At 42.8% G+C, this 23,885-nt stretch overlaps 1 protein-coding gene across 3 annotated transcripts in view; it reads right to left on the reverse strand.

Moving 5' to 3' along the window:
- The window catches only part of LOC119461403 (G protein-coupled receptor kinase 2), a 28,668-nt gene extending 12,197 nt beyond the window's left edge, over positions 1-16,471 (reverse strand). Inside the window, exons 1-5 of one of the 3 annotated variants that reach the window (XM_037722699.2) lie at positions 15,953-16,471; positions 14,972-15,067; positions 4,479-4,591; positions 2,465-2,542; positions 2,306-2,421 (exon numbers count right to left, since the gene is read on the reverse strand). In XM_037722699.2, coding sequence (XP_037578627.1) covers positions 2,306-2,421; positions 2,465-2,542; positions 4,479-4,591; positions 14,972-15,067; positions 15,953-16,004 — 455 coding nt within the window. In that variant the 5' untranslated portion in view covers positions 16,005-16,471. The remainder of the gene's footprint in view (positions 1-2,305; positions 2,422-2,464; positions 2,543-4,478; positions 4,592-14,971; positions 15,068-15,952) is intronic. The other 2 variants (XM_037722713.2, XM_037722721.2) reach the window with 2 other exon arrangements.
- Positions 16,472-23,885: the final 7,414 nt, after the last annotated feature.

A 23,885-nucleotide genomic window follows, 5' to 3' on the forward strand; every position in this document is an offset into this window, starting at 1 on the left:
TGTACCAGACGCAACGTACCATCCGCGCCAGCCAATATATCACGAAATGAAAACACTTATAGAGCGATACTCAAATTTCGCATTAGAGAGCATCGTAATAGTCGGTGAATTTTTCTGACTAAAAACGCAGGAGCGCATTAGATTTCTACTTTTTTAGGAGCCTTTATGTTATTCCTACACTAGTTTTCTACTTTGGACACATCAAAAGTGAGTGCGCGTTTGGCACGTTTGATTCGGGGGTGTTTTAGAATCGGAAAAATACTGTGAAATGAATCAGCGGTGTATTTTGGTGTTTTTTCTGCATCTTGTTTATTTGACCTGCCCGATAATTCGATCAATTTCGTCAGTCCCGTCAGGGTCGAATGAAAGGAAGTTGACTGTACATGGGATCGGAGAAATCGTTTCGCTTGGCAACTATTGCACTGAATTTGATGAGGTTTGCTGAATTTAAAAGAAAAAGTTAAAATCGAGTGAATGTAGGAAGGTTTTTTTATTTGTGCCATCAATTTGTAAATAAGATTGTTAAAAATTGCAAAATTTCGAAAAATGACACCATTAATTAAGTTCACAACTCAGTAACTAAACAATAAAATATGATAGCATAAACCTATAAACTGCAATAATAGTACATCTAAGGAAAACAAAATTAATGTACTATACACCTCTCTGAATTATACCACAACTCATCCATGGGACCTTTACAAAACCCTTTTTAACATCGACATACTGCACAGCACAAAACACGGACAGAAGAAAGGACACAAGACACACAACACAATGCAACGCCTGTGTTGTGTCCTTTCTTCTGTCCTCATCTTTTGTGCTGTGCAGTCATGTCGATATTGAATCACCAACTTGCCCAAGCTTCCACTTTATCACTCTTTAACGTTCTAACAAATTCATGTAAGCTGTAAATTTATATATCAAATTTGTCCACTGTAGGTTCTCTAACACATGCAGTTTACAGAACTGCAATATCCATTTTTGGAGCAGAGTTACAGGTTTGTAAGCTTCCTGATCCAATTTTTCTTTTTAAACTTTGATTTTTTGGGAAAAATTCTAGGCCTTAAATCAAAATTTTGCTTCATCAGTCACTAGAATTTACCTTTCTCTCTCAAATGCAACACATTTCATCCAAATCGGTATAGCAGTTGTCTTATAAAAAGATTTCTGCATTTTACAAGTAGTATCTGAATAGGTGGCATTGGAATTCGCCCCGAACTCATGCTTCTTCTGCTCCTGGCAAAGACACAATATGCAAGCTCCATAGTCTCACAATGCATTCACAGTGCTTATGGTTTCTGGTTCCAAACCATCAATGATGCCATTGACTGATGAAGCTTAGAAATTGCACAGTTCTGCAACATCCAGTGGCATCTGCAGAAATAAAATCTTCCTAGCAAACAACATGGCAGTATGCCATTACATGGTACGCAGACAACCAACAGCTGACACCACACTACTACACCAACATTTCTAACTGGTAGGTAACACAATTTTTTTTTCTTCTATTCCTTAGATGTTATATAGTTCTGCCTTTTCTGTGAAAAGCTTGGCTGTTCTAGTTTTTTGTTTTTCTGCCCTCCTTTTGCGCTCTTGGTTTTTCACGGATTTCCTTGATGCCTTAGCATGAAGCAATCCACTCATCACGACTGTTCCAGCTCAGCTGAGTCACAGCATGAAAACCAGGATTTCACACTTGGCCTCTGAAAAATTAACTGATCGCTCGTATGCTGTAAATGTTTGTAGTACTCGAGATATGACGCTGGTTACCTTAATTTAATGCAAAGCTGTCCTATTCCTCCAGCTCACAGACACATTCTCCCAGTCATAACATCATTAAAACTAGGTACCCATGATTATCACAGCATTTTACCACCCACTATGTTATTTTCCTGCAGTTCTGTGAAATGCTTATTGCAGTGGTTGTAATCACACTATTTTATGTTCATAACAGGAGTTGAATTGTGGTGCCATGATAAGCAGGCTCAAGTGAATTTATGAAAGCAAGAAACACTAAAGCAAAAACCCATACATATTTAAAAACCCAGTCCTGGTGTGCATCGCTAGGCTTATTATTACATGGAGAGAACTTATCTAGTACCTAAGACCAATGCAAAAAATAAAACTCACAATGTGTGGATATGAGCCAGGCAAGCTTCCCCAGCATTCCCAAATATCAAGAAGGGTGCAACAATAACACAAGCAGGATATAAATATGTCAGACAAAAATGACATGCTTCTGTACAACCTCATCCAATCCTGTTTGTGTTGTTATGTGCATTATGAACTGTATGTGCGTTACCTTGCACATTCAGCAAACAAATCTTTGGACGCTTCTGCCAGGCCTTGCTTGCACTTCTCCACCAGATCTTCATTGACCACGTCCACAAATTCACTTGACTGCAGAAGAAGTAACAACTTGAGTGACACTTATTATAAATGGTTTTTTTTATGGGCTCACCTGCTCACTGAGAAACTTGTTGAATACATCTTGAGCTGCCAAAGCACGGTCTTCATCCAATTGCAATTCATAAGCTTCCTAAAAGAGAAAACGACAATGTTAAAAAAAAATCACAATTTTTCAACTTTTCTAAGAATTTGTAACTTCCAGGGGTTTATTGATCACTTTAAACGATAATTTTCACTTATGTGTGATGGTGTCCTACACCATGCCTAATTGGTGCAACAGGTGTTCCGACTGATGGCGTAAGCTCGTTTCACACGGTGCGATTTTTCTTGCGACTTTGCATTGTAATGTCGTACATGTGGCAAATGTGCTGTCAGCACCTTTGTGTATGCAACTTTTTTGATGCTCAGAGGTGCTGAACTTCCCTGCGAAATTGCACATGCAGCATGGATGGGGAACCAATAACAAGGCAAATCATTAGAAACATCACGGTGGGCTACCTGCTTATTTATTGTTTTGATTAAAGTAGTGAGTTCAAATACAAAATATTTTAGACAATAACAGTTTTGTTTCCGCTTTGTGTTTACTAAAGTGGACTAAATACCCTTGCTTAGTACTAAGTACTTGCAAATTGAAGTATCTATATTTCAATTTTGTAGATTGAAATATGTGCCGTAAAGTAGTTAATTAAACTGTTAATTAGCATAATTATGCTAATTAGTCAATTCAAAATTTTGATTTCTCATAGAAGTAATGGCCACCTCATTGAGTAATTTAGATTAACGGTAAGAATTGTGATATCTACCTCAGGCAATTTTTAAAAATTTGGTGCAGCTAAAGAAAACACCCTATATATAAAAAAACCATGAAGTGCTATGCACTACAAGATGTGCGCTCCTTTAGCACTTGCACTGTATGGGAATTTCCATCAGAGGTATCCCACAGCAAGCTTTATTTGGTTATGTAGACCTGGCTAGAGGCCACTGACTATAGCGTTCCAGCACTGTTCTCATCTATGACAATTACTACAGTCAGCGACAGGCCAAGAACCCAGCAGCAAGTGTCCCTTTAATGGAATGTGTAAATCATCTTAGCTATATTCCCCTTTCTTTTCTCATCCTTTGTAACACACGGCGTCCCCCACCTTCACTTTCTTCAGCCGCTTTTTGTGCAGCAGTTGCAAGTGACTGGATCAAGCAGCCCATTCAGCCTTTCCTGGTACATCTCCACAGTAGCACGCACCCACATATGAAGGGGGAAGGAGGCTTTAACGAAGAGGTACTATGTGCACAAAGTCAGTAAAATCCTTCTCCTCATGAAAACAAGGGGTGACTGCTTCAGGACGTCAATAAAGTTTACTACCTACCTACCTACCTCATACCCCTTTTCAAACAAGCCGATTGTGCTGCAAGCGGTCTTTTTCATCCCCACACTTAGTGATTTTGGCTCTTTGTGCATGCGACGCCTGACCATGGTGTGCTCATTGTTGCTAGTATTGCTCTTCCTCATGCCGGTGGCATTTCTAAAGAAACTATTTCCTGAAGCGCGGAGAGATTAATGGAAGGTGCATTGTGCTTATGTGGGAGGAGCCTCTTCTGCGTTCTTGACTAGATGCCGACTATAGTTGCAATATCATTACAGGAGGAAGTGATCTCACGCCTAGGGTGCTTTCTCTTCATTTATATGCTATCCTTATTTAGCCTCAGCTGCTAGCCTGTAAGAATTTGTGTCACCACACGTTAGTGCATACAGTGAGTGTAGTGCACACTATGTAGAGAAATATGTTGACGGGATACATACTTGGCATACCCCACTGTCATGCATTAGCTTGCCCTGTACTGCCCCCAAGTATATCACACCACAGAGGGCATGCCTGACACTGGCATGCACTTTAGATTTAACATACTTATGTGCAAATCTGTGTTGCTCTAAAAAAGCCTCTAAAAAGCCTGCTGGAGAAGGAGCACCTACAAAACATCTGCAAAAAGTAATAGTTTTACATTACGTTATTTATACAAAACGTGGACTTGTAACCCAGCATCTGCAAACTCCTTCATAGACATCTTACCACAGCATCTAGGAAGCTGTTGCACTTGCAGTAATGGGGTTTTGTCTGGCAGTACTGCCGAAAGAGAAGCCTGCCAATGGGCTGCTGCTCCACAATGTACCCATAGGAGATGTCTGCAAGCAGAAAGCATCACAAACCACAATGACATGCAGCTACATTTCAATAACCCTACAAAGAACGCCAGCAGGAAAGGGCAGCTCCTGTGAGAAGCTTATGAACAAAAGGTCAACCTGTCTAAAGATAACAGATCACAAGAGAACTAAACGTGGAATGGCTCTGCTGTACTATTGCTGTACTGTAGAGAGCAAAAGTCTAGAAACTGCGGGAGTGGCGGCCAAAGTGCATAGCTGTGCTCTTCAACGGTGGCATGCCTGCATTCGAGATTTGTGTACTGCACACACACGTCTGTTTTTTATGAGCCAGCATGCTTGTGTGCACGGTTCAACTGCACACACTGAAACGCCAAAAAGAGCACAAGGGGCCGCTTCAGCAATCACTGTGCACAAGTTGCTCGATGCTATTGAAGAATGGCAAAGCCTCGAGTCTCAACGATTTTTCTTTCTAACCATTTCTTCTGTTCCTTTTTATGTCTCTGCTCCCCATAACATCCTTTCCCCATTGTAATCTGTGTTTACAGGCCGCATGATATTTGGAATGACTGTCAGAAGTTACTGGATTATCCATAAGTACCTGAATTTGCGTGCAATATGCTACATTGCTGACTGGGCATATGCCCTTCAATCGCCAGTTATTTCTGTCTAAATTTAGTTTCACCATACTTCCCTCATCAATATCATGAAAAGTGTACAGCTGCAGATTGGACTGAGAATTTTCAATTCTTCAGTGAGTTTTGTCAGGCTTACAGAATGTGTACTCCATGCAAGAACTCTCTACAGGAATGTCAGATATGAGAATATCAACTATTTAATGTCTAGCATACTTGGCAAGCTTCTATCTAACCACTTGAATAATACGCTTGATGCAACTTCTACATGGTGAAAACAATGAAAGAAATGAATTAGCTGCATGACATACTGACACCAACAGTAAACACCCAGCTGTCTACCTTCCAAATTGTTTGACTAAAACAGTTTGGACACATTATTAAAACTTGCAGCACAGTTAGAACAAGACTTCAAGATGTTTAAAATACCATTATTTGCACCAGTGATTTTGCCTTTGATGCACTATCTTGCCATGCAGTGCTGGAAGGGGATGTATCACAGAGGTTATTTTGATGGAAAGTAGCAAGTATAGTAAAGCTATTGTTTTGAATGCAAGTGAGGGTTTAGTAAAAATGCATCAAGAAAACTGCATGCAACATGTGCACAGCTTCTCCCGAAGCAGCACATTTCGATCTCAGCACTGTCCTCGTGGCACAGGTGAACCAAGCAAACAATGCACATTGTGCAATGACCATGCACAGGGCAGGTCTCAAACACAGGCACACCATTGTCAAAGAGCATAGTTTGGCCTCCACTTCTGCAGTCTTGACTTTTGCTCTTGGCATTACATTGCTTGTAAGACTTCTGAACTTGGAAAGTGATGCCAGAAATGCTGCTGGCCTATTAGCCTAACCACAAACATTAGGTTTAGAGGGCCCTTGGAGGACAGGCAAGCCGGGTCACAGTAAGACAACACATATGCAGGGGCATAGCCAGGGGGGGGGGGAGCTGATGGGGCTTAAGCCCCCCCCCAATTTTTTTTCGTGATGGCATGCACCACTGACGTAAACAACCAATGGCGCTGGGAATCATTCTGGATTTTGTCTATAATGTCTTTTTCACGCTCGAAAAGACATTAAAGCACGAACATTGCGAACTCGGGCTGGATTTCGTCGCAACGCCCTTGCACCTGGAGTTGCATAACGCAAGGAGCCCCCCCATCCAAGCACAAACTTTGAAGGGCTTTTCAATAGTGAGCGGTGCGTTGCGGCATCTCGCAGCGGCTGCGAAATCTACGGAGCACATGGATTTTAATTACGAAATTTTATGGGTAAAAAGTTCTCATAAACTTATGACGCGAAAGGTGCACTGACATTTCCAAAGGCGTGCTTTAGATTTTCAATTCTGGAACTTTATGGGTTTAATGTTCTTATAAACTTGGGCCGACATGCGCGCACTGGAGCCCTCGTCCAAGCCATTCCAGAAATGGAAACACGCGCTCGCAATCTTCCACACACACGAAAATACTAAATATCACCGTGACTGTCAGCTGGCAGCTGATAATTTTCTCCAAACATTTCCAGGAAGCGTGCCCAATGTGATCGATCAGCTGGACCAGGGCAGGCAAAGTAAAATAAGAGAAAACAGAAGAAAGTTAACGGCCTATTATTGAGGCAGTTCTTTTTTGTAGGCGAGAAGGTCTGGCTCTCCGTGGCCATAGGGACAGTGGTCCTATGAATTTAAGCAAAGCCTCCGCTGAAAATGCTGGTATTTTCAGAGCACTTCTTCGCATGTGAGCTGATTGTGGAGATGCACATCTGAAGAAGCATTTAGAAAGTAGCCCCAGTAATGCCTCGTATTTAAGCCCAGATGTACAAAACCAAATTATAGAAATTTGTGGTGAAATTATCAAAGGAAGCCTAGACGCAAAAGTAAATGGTACAGAATGCTTCTCCATACTTGCTGACGAAACGACAAGATATTGCAGGAATCGAACAGCTTACTATTTGTGCAAGGTACCTAAACAAAGATGCCAACGACACCGAAGGAGTGTTTTTAGGTTTTAGCACCGGTATAGATGCCCTCTCTCATTGCGACTGCATGTTCTATATAAATGTGTACAAACTGCTAAAGATTCTAGTCCCCCTTCCAGTGACCACTGCCAGCGCAGAGAGAATATTTTTTAACATGACATTACTAAAAACTACTTGCGCACTACAATGTCTGAGGAACACATGGTTTAGGCTGGCCTTCTATACGCCCACAGAGACGTCGGCATCAACGTGTCCGAAGTCATTGACCGCTTCGCTAAACTTCTCCGCCAAGTGAAGTTTGTCCTTTAGATAGCGAAGCAGCCGAAATCAATGGAAGTAAAAGTGTTCCTTCAGGTTCATGAACTCGTAATTATGAAAACGTATGACTGTTCATTAGCTTTTAAAACCGCAGAAAATTTCGCCATTTATTCTAACAGTTAGCATCATGATTAAAATTGTCATGCGAATACGAAAATTACGAGGACATCAATAACCAATTTTGAGCGACCTTGCTCATTGAAAGCCCGGCCCATGCGGCGTTTCCTAACAAACACACTCGGATATTGTGTAGTTCAACTTGCCGCATCATCTGTGGCTTTTGTTTGGCCTTTTCTTTCCTTTTTAGCTACCTGCTTTTACTTCTTTTTTGAACCGAAGCAATACCCTTTTCTTTTGGGTGCAGAATATTTGTTGCCGCTCTGCAGGCAGTTAAATTACACATTTTTGTACTGATTTCTGCATTATCCCTCTATTATTTAACCCATATGGTGCTGTCGCGACCACCGCATGGCCCAAGTGCATATCACGATTTCTGCGCTCATAGTTTTGTTCTTGCCTGGATGGTCTGTCTTTCTATGCGTAAAGTTTACTATCTGTGACTACGCAACATGTTTATTTGTCTTGTTTGACGCATTATATACAGTGGCGTTTGCTTAAATACGTAGATTTATTGGAGACTTACACTATTTTTAAATATCTTGTTGCGAGGTTTTGTGTACACAAGCAGTGAACTTTGTTTCCAGCGACACTTTTTTGACCTTTATCAAGTTGTATCTTCGCATATGTATATTCCATTCTATATTCGCATTTCTTATGTATATTTTGCAGAACTCCTGCTTTTTATATGTACTCACTGTTGAGACTATAATCTCGGTGTAATTACAATACACGACCGGTAACAGCTACTACTGCGCAATCCATTGCAACGAAGGACAGCGTCATTGAGGTTTTTCCCTGGCCGTTGCATATGTACAAAAATGGAAACAAAGTTCTTGAATGACAAAGCTTCATCAAAACATTTGTCCTCAACTTGTTCTTTTCATGACCTTTACATTTTTCATATCAGCTGCATACACTGCTTTGCTGCTTTCGAACTGATGTAGTTCTAAAGTTCGTGTGATATTTTCTTTACTCATTAAATAGACAAGGAATCACGGACGCATTGATGTCAATTATTTCTGGCACAATTTTTGGGACATAGGAATATATTCTTTTATGAAAAAATACATATTTTACTTGACAGGGCGTAGCGTTGAATAATTCGTTTGCAGCATCGAATATACAATGGCATTGGCAATGGCAATGCAGTAATTATTGACGTATTTGATCCCTTGACAAATTCTATAAGGAGGTCGCGCTGCAACGTGAGCCCCCCCCCTTCCGAACAAAATTTCTGGCTACGCCACTGCACATATGGAATTTCAATAAACGTCAAAAAAAAAAAGCTGTAGCTTGGGGCCAATTCCCTGTTGATATATACGTGAAATGCAGAAATACACTCATTGGACAACTCCTGTCCTGAACTGATTTGAATGAAATCTACTGCATTTAAGAGATAAAGCTGAATTATAATGATTCTTGAAGGCATAATTTATTTTAGGGCTTTGCACCGAATTACCCAAAATTTGTAAAAAAGCATAAAATCTGCAGTTTTGCACCGAGAACAGACATCACAATTCTGTAAACTGCATCTGTTAGATCACCTAATGCAGACAAATATGATGCATTCGTTTACAACATAATTGAAGTCATTACATTGTTTATGCGAGTTCTGCAAAATTCGGGACTCGAAAATTTTTTTTTTTTTTTGAGCTGTGCATAAAATATCAATTTCGTCCATTTAAGTCTACCAATGTAAGCAGTTCTCAGAATAGTGACATAGTTACTCATTGCAGAGCTACAAAGTTGTAAATGTGATGCTTAATTAAAAAAAGGATGCTTTCAGATTCTCAGTAATAGGCCTAAATTAAATACCTGTTCCTAACGGTTAAGGGATTTTAATTTCTTTTGTTCCAAACACGACAAACCTAACCTAAATTCTGTAAATGCCCTATATCTCAGTTACCATGCATTTAGAGAATACCAAGGTAAAGATTACTCTTTACTTGCCACCTAAAAGACTAGGTGGCAACTTGCATGTACATAGTGTAACGACCACAGAAAATTATTACCAGGAATGTTACGACACACAATTGGAAAATTTTTGCCCTTTCAGTATAAGTAATTTTGTATCTTGCTGATACAGTACCTTTGGCATGTATAGTTGCACTGAGATGAAATGTGCAATTTCCAATCACCAAATGGTAAAAGGCATAGTGCAGGTTGGTTTTGAAGTGTCACAGCAATGAGAATCAAGGCAGTGTATTCTTATCTCATTGAAAAGTGTGCTTTAGCTGAGCTAGCTGTAGCCCACTTTGTTCAGCTAAATGCATAGGAATGCATATGCACATGCTCTGACAATTTTGTCATAAGCGGTTCAGCGAGACAACAGCTAAGCTCCACTTAACGTGGCCAGGAAACATGGCGGCACATGGTGAGCTGGTGACTGCTCAATCACTGCTGCTCCAACATTTCACCTTACACTCAGAACTATGCGTGCATTAGGCTTTTGCTTGGTCACATCACTCAAACACTAAGTTTATGCAACAAAATGTACCCTTTGTTGATGTTGCATCATAATAAAGGGGTGCCTAACTCTAACTGTGTGAGCCAATGGAGACGCATTGCCATAGATCCACAAAATCAAAACAAGCCCAATGTTCAATGTTTGCTAGGCACAAAACAGCTGAAATAAATAAGTGTTGATTATAGTGTGGCACCTTGTTAATTTCTTTTACTAATGATGTGAAGATGGCAAATGTGTGATTTGAAATTAACGATAATTTACACAATATTAAATTTCATACTTCATTCCAAGTCAATAGAACCGGGCAATATTTGCAGAATCCATTCTTACATATTTTAGCTAGCTAAGGAAATCAACACTGAGAATGGTGGACCAATAATACATTTAGCTAAACCACTTGAATGACAAACTGCATATTACTGCACACGCTTTCCATCTCTCATTTTATTGTACATGAGTTCCGACACAAAATTTTAAAATTTGATATGCCTGTATGGACTCTTCTGTATGAATGGGTATCTGACCAAATATCAGTGGATAATGTTGCCGTTAACATATTTTAATTTGATCTTAAATAAAGCATGGCCACTTTGGCCATCTGTCTTTAAGCTGCAGCACCACATAACATAGACATCAACACAACACACATTGAGATGCAAAATACAGTGCAGCATGAGTAAGCCTGCGATGTTCGGCAAGGACAGCTACCACCACAGACAGTGTTCTGATGTACACACAGAAGCAACACGCAGTATGCCCGTGTGGGCCAAAACAAGTTTTATCCATTCACTCTCTTCTCTAGTAACAGATTTGCTTCATGCCTTCACCTTCCTGTGGCTTTTTTTTTTTGTCTCATGTGCATTCATAGGAGAAACTGAAGCAGATGCAAACAATGAGACTGAAGGTGCAAGGAATAGTTGGATACCCTAAAGCCACCCAAATAAGCATGGATACGCTCAGCTCCCACTAGTGCGATGTGGCCTAGGGCCACTGCACCTGGATGCTCCATTTGTGAACAGACTCATGTGATGTGTATGCTCAAGTGGCTTATGATACCATGAGACCACCAGCTGGGATCAATGCGATGTTGCACGGGATCAGTCGTTTAGTGGTTTTAAACCGACCACAGTAAACAAAAATTATTTGTTGCGTGCTGCAGCTGCTGCGGTTATGAAAATGATTACTGAGCCAAATAATGCCTATGAAAGCAAGAAAACAAAAAGAGGAAGCACAAAAATTCTGTGCCAGTATGCTAATGTACATGACGGCCATGGGGTCGCACAGCTGGAAGATGCTGCAACAGTCTCCGAAAGCTACCCTCATGAGTGTGATCTCTGAGCTGAAGGATAATAATTCTTAATGCCATGGTTATTTTTAATGAAAGAAAAGACAGCAGTTTTAAACAAGTTTATGTGCCTTTCATACTGCCTGCTTCATGCTAAACTTCACGCAGAACTAAAACACAACACAACTGGTGGAATAAATGTCAAAGAAAACTGTCCTGTCACTCCTAAAAAGTGAATAATGGCAAAGCCATGATAGAAATAAAAAATACCATGTAGATAAAAGGTCAGTCCAAGTGTTGCAGATGAATCAGTATTCAAAAGAATGCCATGGGCCACACTTTGATCAGCCAACAAACATGAGCAACGAAAGCTGCTCAAGACACTGGCAGCAGCAAAAGATGCAAGTCTTGCTGCAAGTCTGGCATACTCTTTTGATGCTAGTAAACATACATGAGTGTGCAATGCACTGTCACAAACACATAGAAGCCTTACAAATAGAGTTAAGACTGTCAGTCTATGTGCAGTGGTAATATTTAAGACCATGATGCTTATATATCGTGAAGTAATAAATTGTCAGTGCTGCGCGTGTCTACTTTTTTGTCTACGTCTAATAGGCTGAAAAATACCTCTAAAAATGCAAAACCAACTAGCCCAATGATCAACCTTGGTGACAATTGTCACTGCTTTTTAGTGGCACCAAGTGTACCAACAAGTACACTAGAAACAACCTAGTAGAAGATGCACATTTAAGCCCTCTCTCTGTTCAAGCAGCAAACAAACCCAAGCCCTTGTTAACCCTGAAGATTGCAAGTCATGAGCACCAATCATGTTGTCAGCGATTGCATAAATGAAAGTGAACTTTGTGCCCAGTTTTTCAGTATCAAATCAGTAGATGTACCGTTTTTTTTTTTTTTTCCAAGTGAGCTACCAGCAAAGAGTTGGAGGCAAACACAGGCAATGCATACATAAGTGAATCACAAATATTAACTTTAATGACTAAGATATTTGGTCACTGGGGCACTTTTCCATGATCCTGCAGCATATTAATGCTAAAAGTGATGTAATATTCTCTTGCACACAAGCATACATCATATACACATGTCACTTTGTTCATGTTAAATTATTTTACTACACTATGTAATGACCAAATTTAGAAGACCAAGTTATACGCAATGCTTACATGAAATGACAATCCCTGGTGGCCACACTACACAGGTGGATGAAGTAACGTCACAGCACTTTGTGTTACAAAAATTACAACAAAAGAATATTCCACTATATATGCCACTACAAATGCCACTGCCTCTTGCATTTCAACCCCCCCCCCCCCCCCCTCGAAAAAATAAAAAAATAAAACACCAATAGAACCTTGCCTCTCCCAGCTACCAAAACGCGGCTAGGAATCATTTTTGCTAAGAACTCAATTCCACTGCTGTACATCTACAAAGCCATTCAAAATGTCTGGGGCAATGACATCAAGAGGAGAACACTTGCTGGAAATTCATGGAATGCACAGTCCTTGGACAGGATATCTTGGCTCTTCGAGGAGTCCTGAAACGCAATTTCGAAGCCAATTTTGTCCTAATAATTCAATTATTAAGAGATTCCTTCCAAAATCTATTAACTGGATGTCCCAGTGTGGCCCAGTGTAAACTTCACCTATTCCCTGCTACACAAGAATTTCAGTTATCGCTACAAAATCCTTTCCATTCTTGTCACACAAACTCAGATGCATAAACAGAGCTCAGGCGCCCTTATAATGTATATGGCATGAATGTGCTACATGACAGTGGCATCTTAGAATCACATGATGCTAGACTGCTGTTTATAAGTGCATCACTTGACCTGGCTGTTCAAGAAAGCAGAGCAACTTTTGAATGAGACGGAACATTACCGGAAAGGTGCCTTTGATTTTCTGCACCTTGCAACACTACTGTAACTCCTGATGGCTTATTCTCACCAGCAAACAATCAAAATTAGTCTGGTAGCAAGATCTGTCAAAGCAAGCCTTGATGCTAGGCACTGTCAAAAGGACAGCATGCAGAATTGACAAAACTGAGATTTAAATTAAAAAATTTAATTATGTGGTGTGCCAAAACCACGATCTGATGTGGAGTGCCAAAACCACGATCTGATTATGAAGCACACCATAGTGGGGGATTCAGGGAACTTGGACCACCTGGGGTTCTTTAACGTGCATCTAAATCTAAGCACACGGGTGTTTTCGCATTTCACCTCCACTGAAATGCGGCCGCCATGGCCGGGATTCGATCCCGCGACCTCGTGCTCAGCAGCCCAACACCATAGCCAAAACTGAGATTTACTAATGTTTTAATTTAAAGGTTCAACAACGTCAGAAAAACAAAGAAGTGTTTTAACAGAAGATGGACCAATATAATGCATATAAAAGTCTTATTTTTTTGTCACATGCTTATACAATGCTTGCTTTTGCTGGATGATGCCTGTAAATATGAAACTGATAAAATCACAAGAAGGCATGCCAGGAACTAAAACACGTTGAATTTGCAAATGTAGAAAAAGATGAGGAAACTGCTTTATGGATAAATAAACAATAGCTTCAGTCTACACTTCTAAGGCTGCACTCATAACAGTTGTTAAGTTTTTGTAGGTTGTTCATGGTAGACGAGGAAACTGCATTGTGGATAATTGAACACTAACTTCAGTCTATACTTCTAAGGCTTATTTTATTACATAGCTTTTCATAGTTGTTCATGACTGCTAACAAGGATGTAACCAAGGCATCATCCAATCATGAACTGGATGAGAGGCTGTGTGAATCAAGTTAAAAATCTGCTACGGAATGACGCTTTGCACTTAGAGGAACAAATAAGACCAATTATGCAGAGAAGACAAGATATGAGCAGTACTGTTCTCAAAAGCACTGTCAATACATAACAGTATTCATCTAAACAAGGTCATACAACTCATACAATGAGAACTCTGTTGCCACATTTTCTGTATTGATATTATTATTGCAGTCCACACAACACGAAATATTTTTTCTGCACTCCATTTTTCTTGCATGTGCAGCTAGAAAACCACAATTCATACAAGTCTATGTAGCGTTAGAATTTTAGTAGCAACAGGAAAATAAATGCAAGCAAATTTGTAAGAATTTATTGGTAATTATTTTTGATAAGGTGAAAAGCACATAACGAGATGTTTTAGAAAGTGATGCAAATTGCCATTGCCAAGATGTGTGCAACAAAGAAAAAGAAATGTGAAAGCTAGTGACTGGCTCATATATATATAAACAAAGCAATGAAAAAGCCAGCAATTATGAAACCAGGTATTGACACAACTGCAGTTGCAATGCATTTCTATAATAAATACTTACACTACTGTACAACAGTAAACACAGTGATAATGAGAAGTCACAGGAATACAGAACACTTCCAACAAGTATTGCCAAAGAACATACAGTGAAGTGAAAATTGTTCATGACATTTAAGCACAGCACTCGAGCAACAAGTGCAGCCAACCAGGTATACAAGTACATGCTCACAACACCACTTACACAAAATACATGGTAATATAAAAACTAGCTCCAACAATTAAAACCATGCAATTCAAAACTGCTTACCAACTTTGTCCCTGAGATATACGCACTGTGAAATGTGCGGAAACTGCAGTATCTTCTTCCATTTTTTGCTTTTGCCTTTGTTTGAGTCTGCACCACCTGTCGGGTTAGAACACGCATCAGTTCTTCACAAACCTTCACCATGCAACCTGGGGTAGGCGTCGGCAAACACAGCATCATACTTTCCACATTACCGTAATACACTCGTGCTTCAATGTTAACATGAACACAAATGATGGCGGCAAGATTCTCGTTCGCGCTCGCCTTGGGCAGGATTAATCGAAGCCACGTGCGCTTGCACCGCAGAATTTCGTCCCCGTTTATGTCCACATCGCGCAACAGGAAAAAAAGTTGTCGCCGATAGAGCCTTGAGGTGCGCACAAATGTACCACTAGCGTTACCGAAGTCCAGGCTGCAGCATTGAATGGCGAAAAGCGAGCGGTACAATCGCTGGAAACATAACCGCCGCTTACTACATCATTGCTCTTCGAGTGCAAATCACAGCAGCAGATGTGGAATATTCTCCGTAGCTCTCGATCACCGAAATGGCCGGTCGTCGAATCTCGATTTTTGCTTGGCACGTTAGAATCGGGGCGCACGAAGCACAGGGCCAGAAAACGCGGACGTTTAAGGCCCTGAACTGTGTGGCGGATTCCTAACGTAAACGGAGGCACAAGAGTTTTCAGCGCGCAATGCAGACCGGCGTTCGCAGTGGTTAAGGGCCACGCCGAGCGCGCGGCGGAGCAGCGCGGCACTCGAATCAGCATTTCTGACTGCGCGAAGGAGCGGTGCCGCTATGAATGGCCAGGTTCCCGCACGATCAAGTCGCTTTTGGATATTGGTCGCTACGAGAGGCCGGACGGCAAACTGGCCGATGTCGGCGCGAAAGGCCGCACAGAGCCGGCATTTCGCACGCAGCCGCCACCATCACGAGCGAACGTGCACAGTGCATGCACCTGGCCTTACGGATACGAAAACACCAACCTTCCCTGGCCTTGAGGTAAACCGTGTTGGCGACAATATTCTCCAGTTCCATCAGTTCCAGCTTGAACGCAGTTTGGTCCAACGGCGGGTTCTTTATGGAACCCACCCCGTTTTTGTTCAGCCCTTAGTCGATGAGAAGATTTCTACGGACTCGTACAGTAAACACATGCCCGAAGTTTGTGAATTTTCGTTTCACCTCGCTGAAAACTGTCCTGGCGCTCTAACAGACTGCATTTCGGCTAGCTCTGCCTTTCCTCTCAGTAAACCATTCCAGATCAGGCTGAAATATAAATATCTATGAATAAATACTAGGTATAAATATAACAAGAAAATAACAGTCCTCCACGGAGCCTTGGGTGGGGTAAAATGGCGGTAGGGCAGAGATGCGTCGGACAGCGAGGCTAGCCATTGGTCAGAATTTTGCACATTATTTATTGCCTTTGCAGATCGTCTCCGAGAAATAATAAGTAGTGCATGATAAAATGTGACGTTTATTTTCCCACTGCCTTCCACGTTACGCTCGCCTCTTTACCACGTTCAATAACAACGTCCTTTCAAATACAAGTTTACAATAAAAGGTTAAAGAGACACCAAGGAGAGAGACCGACGCGCACAACACGAGAGTGTGGCAGGTAAAATAACATTTTGTTTCCCGGTGCTGAGTTTCCTTTGTGCATGTCATATACGTGACTGACGGTAACGAGTTAGTGCTCTCCGTTTTTTTCTTCGACCGCATTCGTCTGCTAGCTGCAGACTTATTGGCCACATTTACATAAATTTTTGGCGCCTAAAATTTAAAGTTTCTGAACATGCAGCCGGCTTCTTGTGATCCTGGTGACTTCTATACGTGCACACGCACATGCTTTTATTTTGTTTATGTGATATGACTATGTGACGTTATGGTTTCGCGACGTTCAGCGTGGTACTCTAGCTCACTCTTTCGGTCTGTCACCGCTCTCTTGACGCCTTCTGTTTCACTCATACAGCGCATGAAACACACTGATTACAGTGAATAAACAGTGAAGCCGGCGTAGCGTCAGCGCCGCAGTTGTGCTAGATTTAGCGAGTTACCTTGCCAGCCAACGTTATCGTGCGCATTCGATTTTAATAAGTGCACATTAAATGCAACAAACTTCTAGGTCTGCGCCCTGGCTTAATCAATGTTTATCTGTTATGTTCGTCTTTCTTCAGTTCGAATAGAACGATTGTCGTTTAGAACTAGCTGGGGCGTGTACGTGTCATTTGCCTGTCCATGAGTTCAGCACAGATCAAGAGCAGAATGTGCTACTAACTCATTGCATACAATTCGAGTGCTCTTTCCAATTTTTTTCTTTTTTTTTTCCGTCTTGCCGAATTTTATTTCGTTACACTTCGGCTTTTGCCGTGCTACGGAAAAATCAGGAGGATTGATGAGGGGATACGAAGGATAATGTTTCAGCCCGTGCCGTTTAGCCGCAGGGATTCGTCGAATATGTGATTGTATCCGTCATTTTTTTTTTTTTTTCTCGTGTTGACCAAGCCATGGTTGTTGATGAAATATATAAAAATTGCAGTTTCGACTGTAGGCGAAGCATCGAAAACTATAGCAAGGAGGGTTGCGCTCGAGCTCCTCACACGGTGTTTTAACAGGATAGTAAGTGTAAAGCTAAATCTATTTAATTTAGCTTGACGTTTACTATCCCCCCCCCCCCCCCCCCCCCCTCCCGACCGGTGTATGCACCTAAGTGTGGTATGCAGTTGGGTGCACGTTAAAGAACCCTAGGGCGTGATAATTAATCCGGAATCCACCACTATAGGGCATGCCTCGTAATCAGATCGTGGTTCTGTACCCGCTTTCAGAGGAAGCGCTCAAGAGCTCGGCCTGATTGCGCAAGAAGGCGCTGCTCACGGAGACCACTGACACGGTGTGACTCGTGGCCTCTGGTTTCTTTGTGAGCTGGTGCCATTCTAACCAATGTCGGGTATACCAGACGGCAAGCCTGGTAGATTGCACCGCATTCCTGATGTGCCTAGTGCACCTCTTACGAATACGTGACAATTTGCAAGCCATCTGGGGCGCGATCTTGTACGCGTTCCAAAATGGAACGGAGGCGTTCCGTTCCATTTTGGAACGCGTACAAGATCGCGCCTCTGGTGTAGGTTTGCTTTTACCTTTAGCCGCATGGCTTCATGTGTGACAAAGGTACCGGACGTGGCGTCGCGGGCTTCGTACTGGAGAACTGTAGAACTCACTGCATTAAGAATCCAGAGGTTGGGATGCATATACGGAGACATTAATGAACTTGGGAGTGCTAATTAACGTTCGCAAATGCCATTCTGTGCTTAAAATCGGATATCTTGTCTGGGGTGGAAGTTAACCAAAGATCGGTAGGTCGTTTGGCTATGGGAGCCCACGGTAAAACCACAAATAAGGCAGTGCAGGGTGACGTGGTTTGAGCCTCTTCTGAAGTCGGAGAAACACAGAGCAAAATTAGTTTTGAAGAAAGACTCGGGAACATGGGTAAAAATAAATGGACGGCTAAAGTGCACAGAATGGAGGAAGAGGTCTTGAAAGTTGGCAAGCCACATTTATTGAAACTGTTGGCAGTCGTCGTGGGCTGCATCAACTCACAGACGCATATACTGTAGTGAGCACGTTTATGTAGTATATACGCCTTGCCGTTTTCGGGGCACATTATCGTCCTTTGAAGAAGCGTTCTCCTACGTTCTCCTGCACTACAACGCCTCTCCGCGACCAAAGGGTGCGCTGATGCCCGCATATGTTTCCTTTTTCTGTCAAGCTAATCCTGGCCTCAAAAAAAAAAAAAAAAAAAAAAAAAAAAATACTATGGGGGCACCTAAGCAATTCTTACGATGCGTAAATGCGAGAGCATTACTTGTCGCTGAGTTTAGTGTTGCGGCGAAATGTTTCTGAGTGTAATGTTACTGCTTATGAGGTCACAACAACGCAAGACTACAAACCAGCCATATTGCCATCTCTCAGCTGATTTTTATTTGCGAAGTTCTAATTAAAGTAGTGTTTGACACACATTGCGACTTTGTGTTGAGTGTTCTCTCCCGATTACAGTACTTTTCAGCACGATGACACCACTTTGCCGAGCGATGACAGTACTTTTCCGAGCAGTATACCATGGTTAGGGTGGCTACCATGGTGTTCACGCTACATTTCTTCATCGGGCTCGTAGGTGAATGCACCTCATACTCTGGGGGGATGTCGCAGTCGTCGTCCGACGGGTACGTGAAGCGCGGTGCATCTTATTCGTCTTCCATGGGCTCCGGCGACGGCGTTTACCCCCCCCCCCCGACAACGCGAAAGACAGAGCGAGCAGCTGAAGCTCGCCGTGCTCACTCCGCAGCCGCTCGCTCTGCCTTCTAGTGACCCCCCGCCCCCGCTAGACAGATCCCAACCACGCGCATAGGCTCAAATATATTAATGCGAGAGCATTACTCGGCTCATTGTGCGACCCCCCGTCACCATGCAGAAAGCTGTGGCAGAAAAACGGCACACAAATTACGTCATCTTCGTCTAACTAAAAAAGTCGCAGTTCCGCCAGAAAGGCTAAGCATCGATTCCGATAGCAAATCAGTAGACGGCTATACGAAGTAAGGATAGTAGTTTTTATCGGCCGTGTAAACCTTTAAACATTCGCTTACTAATCAAATGAACAAGCAGGGTGTCACGCGCGCGCAAGCAAAATTAAATTATGGGGTTTTACGTGCCAAAACCAGTTCTGATTATGAGGCACGCCGTAGTGGGGGACTCCGGAAAATTAGACCACCAGGGGTTCTTTAACGTGCACCTAAATCTAAGTACACGGGTGTTTTCGCATTTCGCCCCCATCGAAATGCGGCCGCCGTGGGCGGGATTCGATCCCGCGACCGCAAGCAAACGTTAACATATGCATCTCACTCGATGACCGCGCAAACTCGCTGTCAAAACGCTGGAGTGAGGAATCGCGGCAGCAGCACCAGCGAGCGAATTGACCTTCATGCTGCCTCTCGCTTCAACGCGAAATATAGAGTGTACTAGAATACGGTCATTGTCTATAGTACACTCTACGCGAACTAAGCGGAGAAAACACAGCGCACACTCGCACTCTGTCCCCACCGCAGATCGATTTCAAGATATGGCCCGCGCGGCCGCGCCGTACGCAGCAGCCGCCTGAGTAGAACCCCCCCCCCCCTCACTCTTCCCCCCCCCCCCCCCCCGGTGCCGTGCGCGCGACGGTAGTTGTCGCGCTTCCTATCCCCGCTTTCCTCCGTTGCGCGCGCGAGATTTAGCCGCCATCGTGGGCTCACCCTCGCAAGCTTTCACTCACATATGGCACGTGGCGACGATGTTATTGCCCTTGGCCTTTATGCGGAACATCACGACGACGACGGCTGAAATGCGCCTGGAGTGTCTATATAATTTCTATCGCAATAAAAAAAATAATGGGATTACTTGCACGGCACCAAGGGTCGCGGGCAACGTGGCCTGTCTGGGACGTGGTCTAGGTGGCCTCTTCGCCGACTACCACTATAAGTCTCACATCGCTAAATTTGGCCGAAAGTTTCACTCAGCATACTTAGCGGTAGGCGACATGTATCTTTTCAAAGGCGTCTGACACCACCGTAAAACAGGGCGCAGGCGCAGGTAGTGCTTATTCTGTTGCATCGCTTTGTCATGTTGTTGTACTTCTTTGTGGGGTTTTACGTGCCAAAACCAGCTTTGATTATGAGGCATGCCGTAGTGGAGGGCTCCGGATTAATTTTGACCACCTGGGGTTCTTTACGTGCACTACAACGCAAGCACACGGGCGTTTTTGCATTTCGCCTCCATCGAAATGCTTGCATATATCGCTTCTGGTCCTGTTCGATTTGCCACTATGGCACGTGATTTCGTGGCTCAAAAGCCGTATACATGATTTTTAAAAAAAGTGATATCGATGCTTCGCCATTGGTTTGCTTTACGGGAGGGAGCCGGCCGTCTGCATGCATCTACCCTATCTTATCCTGCTCCATTTCTGGCTTCATGTGCAACCATTGACTACGATCAAGCATGGTATCAGGGCACAATGTTCGTCACACCCTGGTCGATAGCACGACTCTCGTTGGGTATATGTCACATGGAATGTACTTAATCCACGATAAAAAGCAAGGTGCAACAGTAAAGCTTGCGCTGTATGGTATGCCGAGTTCAAACGGCACGATGCCACTGTCGGATCCAGAGGGGAGACCCTGCTGAGACATGCCGTGCCGGCACTTCTGACGCACTTCTAGCACTTCTTGATATGCTGTGTGTCCCACGTAACTTAATTGTTCCAAAATGTAAAAACAAAGCCTAGTCGCGCGGCACTTTTTCGTATTTCGCGGGGACTCGCTTTCAGGTTTGGAAAAAAAAAAAAAAAAAAACTTTTATGTATAGCACGTATCGAGCAGCAGAAAGCTGGATCGAGAACTTTTCTGGGTGGTCTGCAATTTTCTCATTGAAATTCTTGCTCTGAATATAATATTTGAGAAATTGATTTAATAGTATTAAAAAAAAACAATCTGACTTGCTCCAAGTGACGGCCAACAACATTACTTTGGTTCTGTCCAGCTGCGTGGCACTTGCATTTTTGAAATTTTGGCACATGTTATGTGGGACACATGGTATATGCAGAAAAATTCGTGCTCTGACAAATTTTGGCGTACTGTGAGCCGCTCTTCCCCCCTCGTTTCATATTTCACCCACACAACCCCTATACTTTGGTGTTGGCGAGTCGATCAATACTCATACAGTCGACTGATTCCTGTTAATTCAACTATTGCGGAACCCCAACGTTTGGTCGAATAATCCTAAATTTCGAATTAAAAAACGGTGGCAAAATGAACGAATTCAAATCTTGTTTATTGCTTGAAGTAGGCTGTAATGTCTTTTTGTTTCTTGCTCTTGAAGCGCGACTCAACCCCCACGAGGCGAAGAACGCCGACATGTTTAATAAGCTGCTTTAGCGTAACAGTGAAAGACCCGAAACAAGCGGGAACGAATGGTTTCACGGGCAGAAGGAGCCTCGGCTACGAAAAGGTAAAAATGCATTTAAATAAAACAGATTCACCCCTGGCGAAGCAGTAGTGCCGTCTGCTGTATGTCTTCTGTTTTCAAGCTTTTAGTAACAGCGGCGCGCATGAAAGGGCGCCGGTGGGGGTCGAATAAACCAAAGCGGCTTGCTTTCGGGTTCGAACTAAAGGAATTTTCCTTCCATAGCGATGTATGATTTTTCGCTGGGGCTTTCCAGTGCGCTCGAATTAAGCAAAAAGTCGAATTAACGGGAGTCGACTGTATTGTGCACAAAGCAAGTTATCGATGGAAAGCTAAAAACATTTATTGACGAAAAAAAAAAAAAAAAACCACTAAGGTTTCTTGCTGCGCATTGCACTGCGCGCTCAAATTGTAATTTGAGAAAATCTGACTCTTCAAATGAATTGTTCGGGTCGTCGCTATGGGAAAGAAAATTCCAGTGCAGTTTAAAGCGCTATACGTGTCGAGGGTCATCAGGGCGGTGACAGCAGGTGTCGCATTGATGGAATCACCAACGACGGAGCTTTTACTCAAATAAAGTGAATCCAGCAGAAGGGGATCGCAGTCGGGAGAGCTACGGCTTGCTGAAGAAGTTAACACGTAAGAGGAAAAAGTTTCTCTTCAAACTTTTGTTGTGCGGAATGCGCAGTAGAATAGCTGACAGACGTCCCAGTTTTCGCCCTCAGAGCGCGTGTATAGGTACTCGTATATATAAGCTTGAGATTGGCCCTCGCCGGGGGTTTTGCCGCTGGTGTGCGCGGTACTTACGGCTCTTTTCGTTTAGCGGATGTATCCAGATGAACGAGACAAAGAATGCATTGGCTATCCGCCGTGCTTTTCTTAGTGGCTGTAGTGTTGGGCTGCTAAGCACGAGGTCGCGGGATCGAATCCTGGCCACGGCGGCCACATTTCGATGAGGGCGAAATGCGAAGACAGCCGTGTACTTAGATTTAGGTGCACGTTAAGGAACCCCAGGTGGTCCAGATTATTCTGGAGTCCCCCACTACTGCGTACCTCATAATCAGATCGTGCTTTTGGCACGTAGAACCCCGTAATTCAATTCAAGAATACATCGGCTTCCACAGGCTTGTGCGTTTCCGAGCTGTCCGTTGGTGGAAAAGTTTGGTGCCTGCAAATATTGTCCTTAGTTTGAGTCGTCCGTATGAACGAGAGTCGCAGTAAATAGTCACGATACTGAATGTGGTTCGTAGCACCCTAACATCTGGCGCATTCAGCCCAATACTTTACTCAAGCACGTATACATGTATACATGCACGCAAACAGCCATGTGCTCATAAATGCCGAGCTCAATCAGTTTAATGCAAAAGTGAATTCATGCAGGCAATTTTAATGCCGTCAAAATGTGGGACCCCTATAAACACGCTGTTTCAGTAAAGGTATACGAGCGTCGTCACCGTGGGCGCGGCCCGCGCCGGATGCCGCGCACTGACGCATTGTGGCGACACATGAGACCTGCCTTTTTTTTTTTTTTTTTTTTTTTTTTTTTTTTTTTGCTGCAGCTCTTGGTTCAACGCTCGTTTGGCACGTCGAAGCAGAGGGTTGCAAAACACGTTGACGTAGAGTCTTGCGGTCTAGTGGCACATACTCACTCTATTGGCCAAGAACTCAAAATAAAATAAGAAATGTAAAAGAATTAAAGCAAGAGTAGAGAATATAGGCTATAGGATAGAATCAAAAGAAAGAGATTGGAGATTGTGAATTGATGAAAATGAAAAAATAAATAAATGAAAAAAACAAAAAACAAATCGGAACTAAATTTGGTAGAAAGAAAAGGAAACATTGAAGGTCAGAATTAAGAGTTTAAATCGCATTGGCCGTATACAAGGACATTACGGATGGCAGCGCAATCCTTCCCGTCGCTGTGCCCAG

Source organism: Dermacentor silvarum, chromosome 1 (assembly GCF_013339745.2).
Source record: "Dermacentor silvarum isolate Dsil-2018 chromosome 1, BIME_Dsil_1.4, whole genome shotgun sequence".
Taxonomy (NCBI): Eukaryota; Metazoa; Arthropoda; class Arachnida; order Ixodida; family Ixodidae; genus Dermacentor; species Dermacentor silvarum.